General features: G+C 42.4%; 1 protein-coding gene across 2 annotated transcripts in view; it reads right to left on the bottom strand.

Moving 5' to 3' along the window:
• The window catches only part of PLXNA4 (plexin A4), a 597539-nt gene that overhangs the window by 191125 nt on the left and 393665 nt on the right, over positions 1 to 12749 (bottom strand). For both annotated transcript variants that reach the window (XM_089527462.1, XM_089527463.1), the window contains exon 5: positions 9169 to 9269. In XM_089527462.1, coding sequence (XP_089383588.1) covers positions 9169 to 9269 — 101 coding nt within the window. The remainder of the gene's footprint in view (positions 1 to 9168; positions 9270 to 12749) is intronic.

The raw sequence follows: 12749 nt of genomic DNA, 5'->3' as shown, positions 1-12749 counted from the left end.
ATGCCACTGTGATGAATGAAAAACTCTTTATGGAAGGGGAAGAAGCTGGACAGTGAAGAAACCAGATAGGAAGAAAATCAACCCATTTGAGATGCAGTGCTGAAGAATGCTGATGATACCGGGGACAGTTAACAAGACAAACACATGGGTCCTAAAGCAGATCAAGCCAAGATGATGAAACTGAGGCTGTCGTACTTTGGACATATCATGAGCAGACACGGCTCACTGGAAAAGACAATGATGCTAGGGAAGTTAGAAAGTAGCAGAAAGAGAGGAGGACCGCATGCTTGATGTCTAGACCAGGGAGGCCACAGGCATGAATTTGCAAGACCAAAGCAAAGCAGTGGAGGACCGGGGATCTTGGAAATGTCTCATTCACAGGGTCGCTGTTAGTCAGGATCGACTCAAGGGCAGTTGACAACAACAACAATCATCCTTCACCCTAATTCCATTCTGTCCTTGATCCCATTTCAAAAACTCTCTGCCAGCAGTCACTTCAGAATCAGACCTCTAGCAAGAACAGTTCCCTAGGTAGGAGAGAAAGAAAGAATTGGTACCAAAAATAAAAACAGAGAGAAAGGCCCAATACAGATGGGCCGTTTGCGGTGATAGTAGGGCTCGATACGGTACAGCATCCATCTGCGCCGAGCCCTACTATTGGCACAATTATGTCACAACCCTGCAGCCTCATCCACACGGGGTGCAGCCTCATGATGTAAGGGCGCCCAAGTGCCCAAACGGCTCTGGCCAGAAGAGCCATCATAGGCCTGCATCGCAGCCCGTATGACAGCACAAAAAAGGAGCCGCCTAGAGTGGATACTGCAGCACAGATGCGGGGCAAAGATGGGCGGCATGGAGCCGTCCATTTGTACTGCCCAAAGATAGAAATGAAAGAGTGAGAGATAGAATGAGGATGGAGGGGGGGGGGAGAGAGAGCTGAGAGATAATGGTGGAAAAACAGAGAGACAGAGGCTGCATTTGCAGTGCAGAAATAATGCAGCTTGACACCACTTTAACCGCCATGGCTCCATACGGTGGAATCCTGGGATTTGTAGTCTGTTGTGTACCAGAGCTCTATGATGAAAAGGTATCACAAAGCTACAAATTCCAGAATTCCATAGTATTGAGCCATTGCAGTTAAAGTGGTGTCAAACTGCATTGATTCTGCAGTGCAGATTCAGCTAGAGAGAGGGAACAAAAGCAGAGGGGGCACCAAAATCAAACACAGAGAAAGGAGGGAAGACAAAGAGAGAAAAAAGGGGGAAAGAGAGAGAGAGAGAGAGAGAATAGACAGTAACAGGCAAAAAGAAATGGAAAATCAAGTATCAGGGAGAAAGCTAAAGAGGCAGAAAGAAAGAGAGAAGGGGGAAGGAGTGCATATGAGGTGGCAAAAAGAAAATCAAAAAGAAGAGGGAAAGACAGAATGGAGTGACAGAGAATGAAGAGGACTAGCAAAAGAGAGTAAGTGAATAAAGGGGTGATAAAGACACAGGAGTTTATCATATGAAGGAGATCGGGAGTTTATCCTGTGAAAATCCCGTGAAAATCATGTAATTATGCATAATGATTTCACACAATGGCACACAAAACCCACCATTAAAGTGGTCACAAAGAAGCATTAATGCACATCTTTTTACTTTTGGGGTTTCAGCGACAATGCATTTACGATATCATTTTATTTGCGCAACTGTGTGTGATAATCATTGGTGCAATTACTTGCCATTTCTGCTTCATTTGTCAGATGCTTTAAATGTGCTTTAATCACACACACACACACACACAGAGAGAGAGAGAGAGAGAGAGAGAGAGAGAGGGAGAATGAATAGGCAAAAAGAGAAAGAGACAAGGTGGGAAGAATGCACAGAAAAAACAGGCAGTGAGAGAAAAGAGAGAGGGAGGGAGAAAGACATGATAAATATGGGTGGTTAAAAGAGAAATGGAGATAAGAGGTGGTAGAAAGAGAGAAAGATTTAGAAAGTGGGGTGACAGAATAGAAGGGAGGAGGTAGGAAAGAAGGGATGGTGAGAGACACAAAGGTAGTGAAAAGTGATGGCAGAAAATGAGGGAGAATGGGGTGACAGAAAGAAAAAGTGACATGGACCCAGAAATGAATAAATGAGGATGGAAGAAAGAGAAAAGAGAGGGAGAAGGAATAGGAGAGTGGGAGGGCGATAAAGAATAAGGCCCTTATCACACGGAGGCACTTACCATGGGTAAAATGCTAGCAAAACATTCCTGAAGTGTTTCTGAAGCATGAAGGTGTGATAATGCGTCACGCTTCTAAAACATCATTGAGGCATCCCCACTTCTCTCCGGTTCACAAAGTATTCACAGAGCAGCCATTTTTTGAATATTTTGTATTTTGTAATTGTATTTAGTATTCCATTGATATGGTCAACCGGTTAATCATTATACTTCTTGTTGTTATTGTTGTTGTTGTTGTTGAATAAAGGGATCTTCCGTTATTTAAAAAATGGCTGCTCCATGAACGCTTTGACAATGGGAGAGAAGCAGGATGCCTCAATGATGTTTTTGAAGCGTAACACACTATTACACCTTCGCGCTTCAGAAACACTTCAGGTCCTGAGAGATAGCAGGGAGAGTGGAATGAAGTGGATAAACAGGAGTGGCAAAAGGAGAAATAGAGAGAAAAGAGTGTTGTAGAGAGAAAGAGAAAGAGAAAGAGAAAGAGAAAGAGAAAGAGAAAGAGAAAGAGAAAGAGAAAGAGAAAGAGAGCATATGGGGTTTAGTCACTCCCATCAATTACCAGCCACGCCCAGAAAATAGCACTCAACAACAACAATAAAAAAGAGGTCCATGCCACTGCTTCACAGTCTGGAGTGCTCTTTTATGAACCCACCTTGGGAATAACTGAATGAGCCACTTGTGCCAACAAGAGTGTGCTGTGGTGGGAAGCATGCATGTGCCTGACTTCACATCTGAACCCTGCCAGGAGACAGATGAGGTTCCATAAAGGTGTCAAGAGATGATTTTGGGAGTCTGGTTGATTCTCTGTGGCAAACCTGCCAGGAGCCTGACACCGTCAAGAATGATGAAAATTCCAAGAGGAAAAAAACGCAGCCAGAAGCAGACATGGCTCTACCCAGGGGAGAAATCCTTCAGCGTGCCATTTTCTCTCATTGGCAGATCATCGGTGGAGGCAGAGGCACTGGATCACGCCAGAGAACGAGAGAGAAAACAACTCCCTGGAAAGAGCTCTACAATAGAGATGGCTTTTCTCTCCCTCTCCCTCCTGCTAGTTCATCCATCCATCCATCATAACAGTACTGATTTTGCACTAGAGACTGACATGTCAGCAGAAAGAACCTGACAGGCTACGCATTAATATCCTGGTCATCCATAAAAGTTGGAAATAACAGCAAACATGGCTTTCCCTGACCTCAGAAGGGCATCAGGGATGTACAAGAAGCAAGAATTGGTGAGAATCTAATGGAATCTCCCAAAGAAACAAGAGACACATTTTAGGATGCTTAAAAGATGTTTTTTATAGATAGAAAAGCCTGTCTGTCTTTTTAAAGCCTTCTTCAGTGAGCTATATAAAGTCATAAAAGGACAGCATGTAAATACATAATACAGTCGGCCCTTCTTATACACGGATTTTTATGCATGGATTCAAGCATCCACTGTTTGAAAATGTTCAAAAAAAGTATAAATTTCAAATATCAAACCTGGATTTTCCATTTTTTAAAAAGGGACAGCATTTTGCTATTTCATTATATTTAATGGAACTTGAGCATCCACAGATTTAGTTATCCATGGGGGATCTTGGAACCAAACCCCAGCGTATAACAAGGGTCCACTGTATCACCTTGCAAAATCATTATTACATTTGTGCATTCTTTATAACCTGTGCATGTTGTTGTTATTTGCCTTCAGGGTGACTCTGGCTTATGGGACCTTCTCAGAGTATTTTGTAGGCAAGATTTCTTCAAAAGTGGTTTGCCATTGCCCTTCTCTGAGGCTGAGAGAGTGTGACTTGCCCATGTTCATCTAGTTGGTTTCTATGGCTGAGCAAGCACTTGAACACTGGTCTCCTAGCTTTCTAGTCCAACACTCAGATCACTACACTGTGCTAATTCCCAGATTTATGGAAACACAACCATAGAATTTCCTTGGCTGTATTCACAGGAATTTTGCCATTGCCTTCCTTAACAGTTGAGAGAGTATGAGTTGCTCAAGGTGGGTTTCTATACCTGAATGAGGATTCAAACCCTGGTCTCACAGAGTCCCAATCCAACCTTCAAACCATTACATCATGCTGGCTTCCTAGCCTGTGAACACTTTTGCTGCTATGCACCTTCAAGTCATTTCAGACTTATGGTGACCCTAAGGAGAACTTATCATAGGGTTTTCTTGTCAGAATTTGTTCAGAGGGGGGTTGCCCTTGCTTTCCTAAGGCTGAGAGTGTCACTTGCATGGAGATTTGAACCCTAATCTCCCAGTGTCCTAGTCCAACACTCAAACCACTATACCACATGTATGTAAAACCAAACATCAGAAATTTCTAAACCCTGGAACTATTGAATAATGTAGTAGAGAAATGAAAACATATAAGCCAGGGCCCAAACTTTGGAGGAAATTGTATTTTTTATTATGATGCAGGTTGCTTTGTTCTGGTTGCTAGAAAACTTAGAGCTAAGCACAAAAATAGCTGGGTAACTAGAATATTGCCTTGCCTTTTACAGCTTTCTGTACTTAATGTTTTAAGCTGGAAGGAAGGTCAGAGTGTTATTTTGCCATGGAAGGGAAAACCATACATAACATTTTAATTTTAGTTGCCTTTAGTAATTTTTGCTTCTTCTTCTTCTTCTTTTGGAAAGGCTACTATTTGATAAAATGCTGTCTATTCATGGCTGGACAGAATGAAATTATTAGTTCTCACTAGAGTAAACCCATAGAACCCATGAGATTTACCTCCACGTTGACTCACCACGACACAATAACATTTTGGGAGAAAAGTGGGATGTAAGTGTAATAAATAAATAATAAATAAAATAATGTGATGGGTCTACTCTCATTGATCCTAACCAACAGGATTCAGGGCCATATCTAGGATGTGTTATTGTTCTAGAAGGTGTGTGTGTTTCTGCTTGTTTGCCTTTGCAAAGTAAATTCCATTTGAAAAGGAAGAAAACCCCTACTCACACACGCAGCTGATCTCTGTAGATCTTTTGTGAGGCTGAGAGGGAAGGTTTTAATTTTAGCGTTTCAACTTTCCATTCCCTTTTGCTGCTCTGGCCATGAAAATAAATACCGTCTGGTCTCAGGGAGTAACTCAATACCACCGTTTGCAAGCAGGCCCTCATCGATCGACCTCTGCTTTACCTTTCTTGGTCAAAGTCTTGCAACTTGCTAAGCAGAGGCTCAGGTAATCCAAGCTGCCTTCGGAGACCATGATAAAATCAGACTCTTTGAAAGCTTCCTTCTCTATTGCTTGATTTTTAGGTTACTGCTTTACCTCAGCCAAGGTTCATTCATTCTTGCTCTAAACGTCTTTTATAGCTACTGCTGTGGAAGGGGACAAGCTTCAAAAAGTTTCTTTTTTCAAAGCAATCCATTCCCATTATTGAACCTAGCACTCACAAAGTTACTCATTGCTATGGAGGGGGAAAGGGGTTGTATCACCTATTTAATTTTATTCTTTAAAAAAAAAATACAGTGGGCCCTTGGCAATTTCTGGGGTTTGATTCAAGGGCCTTTGTGAATACCAAAATCCATGGATGCTCAAGTCCCATTGAGTACAATAGCATAGCAAAATGGTGTGCCTTATCTAAAATGGCAAAATCAAGACTGGCTTTTTGGAACTTACATATTTTTAAAAATATATATTTTCAAGCCATTGATGCTTGAAACTGTCAATAAAAAAATCAATGGATATGGAGGGCCAATTGTGTATGTATCCTGCCCTATATTGTAAGCATTTAGGGCAGCATACAATTTGGCCCAAGTAATGGGCTTATACCTTGGACATGAGCCGAAGAAGACATCCAACAGGTGGAGAAAGCTTCTAGGATGGAATGCAGGCTAACAATCATAGAATCATAGAGTTGGAAGAGATCACAAGGGCCATTCAGTCCAACCCCTGCCATACAGGAACACAGTATCAAAGCACCCGCAACAGATGGCCATCCAGCCTCTGTTTAAAAGCCTTCAAAGATGGAGACTCCACCAGACTCCAAGGGAGTGTCTTCCACTGTCTAACAGGTCTTCCTGTCAGAATGTTCCTCCTAATGTTTAGGTGGAATCTCTTCCTGTAGTTTGAAACCATTGTTCTGGGTCCTAGTCTCTGGAGCAGCAGAAAACAAGCTTGCTCCATCTTCAATATATCCCTTCCAATATTTAAACAAAGCTATCATATTACCTCTTAACCTTCTTTTTTCCAGGCCAAACATCCTCATAATGCATGGTTTCCAGACCCTTCGCCATTTTAGTTGCTGTTCTCTGGAAACGCTCCAGCTTGTCAACATCCTTTTTGAACTGTGGTGCCCAGAACTGGACACAGTATTCCAGGTGAGGCCTGACCAAAGCAGAATAGAAGGGCACTATTACTGCCCTTGATCTAGACACTATACTTCTATTAATGCAACATAAAATTGCATTGGCTTTTTTAGCTGCCGCACCACACTCTTGACTCATGCCAATATTACAACGCTGGTTGTAATACTGTGATGTTTTAATGACTGGTGTTTCCCAATGCTTGTTCCTTGCCACATAAACTTTAGTCAACACCCTCTTGTTTTTCAGGTTGATTTGTCTCCTCCTGACTTTTCTTTCTCTCTGTGCCTACACAGTCAATTCTCCCTCATTAAAGTTAGGACAAAAAAACAGCAGAAAGCAATTCTCCCATCTGTGTCAGACTGCCCCTTGGAAAGGAAAACTCAGAACTGCAAGCAAAGGTGACAAAGGGAAAGGGAAAGCATGGCACTGCCCACTCTCTTCCCCAGATAACAGAAGCCCTTCTTGCCCATCTCACTCCTCTTTCTGCACATTTGCCAGCTGGTGCTCCAGGCTTCTCTTTGAAACAAAACTCATTGTCATTTGCTCTTCTGGATCTCAGCCCTGGAGACTTCAGGCGGAGAGAGCAAAAGCAAGAGCATGTTTCCATCACGTCTCACAGAGGAGACCAATCTCTGACTTCGGGGCTGGTTTGGCATTTTAAAAAGATTGTTTTTTCCCAGAGAGAGAAAGGGAGTGAGCTCAAAGAATTTTCAGCTTTAACACCCCATCTCCAAAATGACTGCCAGAGCTTGGAAATATATACAGTAATCCCTCCACATTTGTGGCTTTGACTTTTGTGGATTTGATTATATGCAGATTTGATTAATATGTTCTCTCTGAGAATCTCTAGGTCCTCCAGTGCAATTCTGCAGGAAATTGACCATAGGGTTGTGCTGGAAGATTTAGAGATTAGTAGATTTCTTCCACTTTTCTATTTTCCGTCCACCCTTGAGTGGAACAGCAGCATGGGAACCAGCAGAACCCTAGAACAAACCTTGGCTACCTCTGGTATCACATAACATGAAGTTTGCTTGAATCACCAGAATCACCTATCAGTTCTTCACTTCCAGTGATGCATTTGCTTCTGCGACAGACATAACATAGCTTAGATTTTATGAGTAAGCTTGTAGAGGCACTAGGCAAACTTGAGATTGGAAACATCTGGGATCTCAGAAGAAGTAATTTTTATCTCTTGGATTTAGGAATGATGTGTTCCCAGTGCCACAAAGCCAGAAGGAGGAGGGACTCTCTTACATAGATATCCCTACAAAGAACAACACCAGCGACACCATGAGAAAATGCAGGCCTGTGACTAACATCGCCATTTTATAATTTTTCTCTGCTGTATGATTCTTTATACCTTTGCCTGATGAAGAAGCCAGTGGACCTTTGAAAGCTTGCATCATGTATTCTGTGCATTTTGTTGGCCATTTAAAAGTGTAACTGTTTTGTGGATTTTGGATGTTATTATACCTTGCTATATGGCCTACACAGCTACCCCTAGATATGAGCTAGCAAAGGTTACTCTTTTGGACCAAAACTTCCAGCAGCCTCCAGCCAACACTACTACTAGGCATGGTTACTGTGGGATTCTAGGAAGGTGTCCAAGTCCAAGGCCTTGTCTGCACTGGTCAGGATGCTCCAGGGGCGGCCCAGAATATCCTGGAGTTGCCTTGACCTTTCCCCAAAAATTTGGCCTTCTGTTTCTGCACTGGATCTATTCTCTGCACAGGTGTCCTACTGAGCCTGCTGGTGCAGCTGCCACCACTGTTGGTCTCTCGCTTCTGATGTCAGAATGAGGTGCCCAGTGATGATCAGATGGCTAGGCATCTCATTCGGATCTCAGAGAGAGAGAGAGAGACTGGCAATAGTGGGAGATATATCTTGTGGCTCAGCAGGATGCCCATGCAGAGAAATGCCTTAGTATGGGAACAGAGAGTTCTGGATCTCCCTGGAATATTCAGAGTAAGAGGTAAGGTTTTTAAATCCATGCTAAGTGTATTATACTCTGGTTCTGGTGCTGACCATGATGGACATTGTCTGGACTGTTCATACTAGAAGTGGGGTTTGGTTCGTGCAACGTCCAAATGGTATGCCATCATAATGGAGGGAGAATGGACCTTTTGGTCAGTACAGACAAGGTTCAAGAGGTGACTTTCCCAAGCTCCATCAGGAATTATTTCATCTTAAAGCTGGAAATTGGACATGATTTCTAAGAAGAAAGGATGACAATTGGATTATTTGTTGCATTGATAGATCCTCAGTCCTGGAGTTGCCACAGGATTTCTTTGTTCTCTCACTTCCACTTTCTCTGACTGCACATTGCAGGTGGTTGATTTTTCCTGGCACTTGCCGTGACAATGTATTTTTGTTTGTTTGCTTCTAAATGCCAACTGAGGAAATTATCTGTGCCTCCTTCTTCAGAAAACATCCCTGCATCCCTTTCTTGCTCACTTTCTAAATCTGGATTTCCCAGATGGTATTTCCAAGTGACCGGCTTCACCTCACAAGGGACAGACCTGTCCATTTGCAGCTCTGTTCTGTGTCACACAGCCAACGGTGAGAAAAGGGGAGGTGGAGGAAGAAAAAGAGGCAGAAGAAGAAAGAGTCACCCTCCCCATGTCCCGCATCCTCGCAAGCTGTACTTACGTGTTGTGGAGCACACACCATCCACAGTGGGGGTCCCCAGAACCCAGACACTCACTGCAGCTTTTGTATTGTCCACACCACACCACCGGCACACGAGTAAGCTGTGGATGACAAGGGAAGAGGACATTTGGGTTGTTATTGCTGTTTTAGTTGTGATTCCAAACTGTACCATGTCAAGTAGGTTTGATATCCATCTGCACCCTTCCCAGAAAAAGTGAAAAGTAGCCAAAGTAGCAAAATCATCACCATCATCCCACCATCACAGTCCTCCTCCTCCTCCTCCTCCTCCTCCTCCTCCTCCTCCTCCTCCTCCTCCTCATCCAGTTGTAAGGGACCACAAAGTCTACATCCTGTTGTTAGTCCCAACTACAATAAAACCTTTAAACCAAGCAAATTTATCTATGTGTTGACTCACTGGGTCTGTTTTAGTTAGTTGGGACTAACCAAAAGGAAGTGAGCCAGGGTGATGTAGTAGTTTGAGCGTTGGACTACAACTCTGGAGACCAGGGTTTGATTCCCAGCTTGGCCATCAAACCCACTGGAGAAACTTGGGCAAGTCACATGCTCTCATATGACTTGCCCAAACCTCCTCTGAACAAATCTTGCCAAGAAAACCCTATGATAGTATTGCTTTACGGTCACCATAAGTCAGAAATGAGTTGAAGGCACACAACAAATAGCAACCAAGAGGAATCAGTCCCAAAAGTTGTACACTCTGTAGCAGCAAAACAAACATCTTTAGAGAGTTGTCTGTGGTGCTGAAAGCTATGCACAAAATAGTTTCAGCACCTTGGAAAGGGCCTTTTAAATCCAGATTAGAACCCAGAGTGAATTCATTGCCCCAGTGACAAGGAAGCCACCCACCCGCCGTAGTTTCTCCTCCTTATAGAGCAAAACTAATTTATTACAAACGCATTAGAAATCATTTGTGTCCTGTATCCCATTTCTTACCATTTCTTTGGTTCTTAAATAATTTACTCCTACCCAATGATGATCAAAGAGTTTTCTCTGGTTTTGCCTGCTGCCACCCTGCAGAATTAAATCAGTTTGACACCACTTTAGCTGTCGTGGCTCCATTTTATGGAAACCTGGGATTTGCAGTTTGTCGTGGCAACAGAGCACTCTTGCAAAGAAGGCTAAATATCTCACCAAACTGCAAACTCCAGAATCCCACAGCATTGATCCATGGCAGTTAAAACAGTGCCAGGCTGCATTAATCCTGCAATGCAGATGCAGCCCTACTGGGAAATGTCTATCTCATGCCAGCACTCCAATAGAAAGAATCACATTTCTCAACTTCAAGGTAAGGCCCCTCCTTAGAGCTCCCTGAAGCACCACAAGGAGGCAAACAGGTAAACAAAACCATTTTGGAGTCAAGGTTACAGAAAGCTGTGTCTTTCAGAGTACTTAGATGCTCATTAAGAATGTAATTACTCTCATAGAAAAATGGCTCTTTTGGATTGTGAGGGATTTCTGCAGTTGTCTGACTACACATATGTTTCCAATCCTTGTAAAGCTTCATCTCCTTCTGTTCATCTTCATGGAAAATAAACAAAAGAACAATTCCAACATTGCTGACCCACTTGTAATTCTCCTGAAGTCAGTGAAATTATCTGAGGGGTATTTGCCACAATTCACTCTGCTGTATGTAGCCAGAACATCTATGATACAACATATAGGGTTGGAAAGAATATTAATAATTTACCCAAGTTGAAATATGGGTTTCCTATCATTGGAAGAAATTGTTAAGAATAGGAACAATAATAGACCAGTATTTTTGTGCCATCAGGCTTTTTCAGACTGACAAGAGTTGGGCTTTTAAATGCTATGCAGTTCAGATGTCAAGGTTTGTACAGTCGTCCCTCCATTTTTGTGGACCTGGAGCCCATGTCCCTCACCTGTTCACAGGTGGCAAACAGAGGGGGACAAAATGGAGAGCGCACAAAGTGGGTGCCCACAAGCGTGTGCCGCCATTCAAACCAGTCGGGCTTGAATATTGGTGATTTTCCATTTTCGCAGGGAGTTCCGGAATGGCTCCCCCGCAAAAGTGGAGGGGTGACTGTATATAATTTTTAATACATTTTAATGTTTTTAATGTGCACTTATTTTAATTTTTTAAATTGTGTAATTGTTTTTTAAAACTTTATATCTACATCTTTAATGCTTTTGTATTGTTTTTTACTTGTACTGCTTTAAATTCGTTGCCATCCACCTTGTGTCCCTATATAGGGAGAAATGTGGGAAATAAACTAATAAAATTATAAAATAAAACAAGAGGAGAATAAAAATAATAGGAGAACAATGGGAGAAGATAAGTCTTGGGATGCCTTCTGACTCTACAATTCTATTTGCCTTTCTGGAAGATACACCTTTTTGGCAACTCTGATGAATTATCAGGAGGTCCCATCAACACTAAACTCTCAAAACACTACGAGTGATTGTACAAGAATATATCTTGTGTTACAAGCAGTTTCCATGAAATTTTATGGGATTGGCATGAGCTCTACAATGAAAAACCAAGATTCATGGTGATAATGTCCTGAAAAATAGCAAACAAAAAGCCTGAACCTTGCAGTTTGTGGATCATCTTATTTTTGAACATCACAAGAGAAATAGAGGCAAGCCATAGGGATGTCTCAGAAATGCGACTTCAGTCTTGAGGTATAGTACCCTTGCTTCTGTCTGTACTTGCCAGACTGTTTATGGGTTAGACACAGTCTGCACACCAGATTCCTCACAATGACAGACAGCTGAGGATGTGTCTGAAAACATGGGTATCAATGCATACATTTCAAATGCATGTACGGTACTGCTTAGATGACCTTTCCATACTGTGTGGAACTTGGACAACTATTCCACTCTGCCACCCTTCTGCTGAATACTGACATTGTGCAACCTATTTTGCATTGGACCATGTGTCTAATTGCCCCATTTTGCATCAAGAGAGGCACAGTTGCTGTTTTTGTGATCCTAGTCCATCAAGTGGTGCAGCGAAGATAGTGATGAATGCACTACCCAAGAAAGATCTCTCGACATCCTGATTCTACAGAGTAACGTGGTGATATCTTTGAATTCTACCACCCAAGAAAGTACAACATAGCTGGCATCCTGTTGGTGAATGCAAACTAGAATAGACCCAGGCACTCCATTGTCAACTGGTGAGTCAACATGTAGATAAAGCCAGGGGAGTTAATAGCTACTCTAGTCAGGACTAAACATAAGATTACGCCCAAGTGGAGTGGTTACACTTTTGCAACTCCACTTATACAACCATGCACTGAATACAGCCATTGCACAGTAGCCCATAATGGACAATTGCCATATGTGAGGCAATGTAGACTTGTATGGGACACCAATAGGATTCCACCCAGTGTGCTGAGATATTGTTCCTTGTTGAAGACAAGAACATTTTAGAAGATTCTTTATGTTCCTAGTCAATGTTTATCTTCCATTGCTCAGCAGCAAGGTTAATTAAAAGTGTACCACGCTGATCTCAGTGACTCAAGCGTTGGTGTCAGGCCTACTAATTAATAACAGGGAGAACCTTCTGAAAACAATGGAGCTGTGAGTGAAAGTCACAC

The sequence above is a fragment of the Sceloporus occidentalis genome, unplaced genomic scaffold (genome assembly GCF_023333645.1).
Source record: "Sceloporus occidentalis isolate IW3139 unplaced genomic scaffold, rSceOcc1.0.p SCAF_5, whole genome shotgun sequence".
NCBI classification, from domain to species: domain Eukaryota; kingdom Metazoa; phylum Chordata; class Lepidosauria; order Squamata; family Phrynosomatidae; genus Sceloporus; species Sceloporus occidentalis.
Note: the sequence above shows the minus strand (reverse complement) of the source record. Positions and strands in the feature narration are given on the sequence as shown.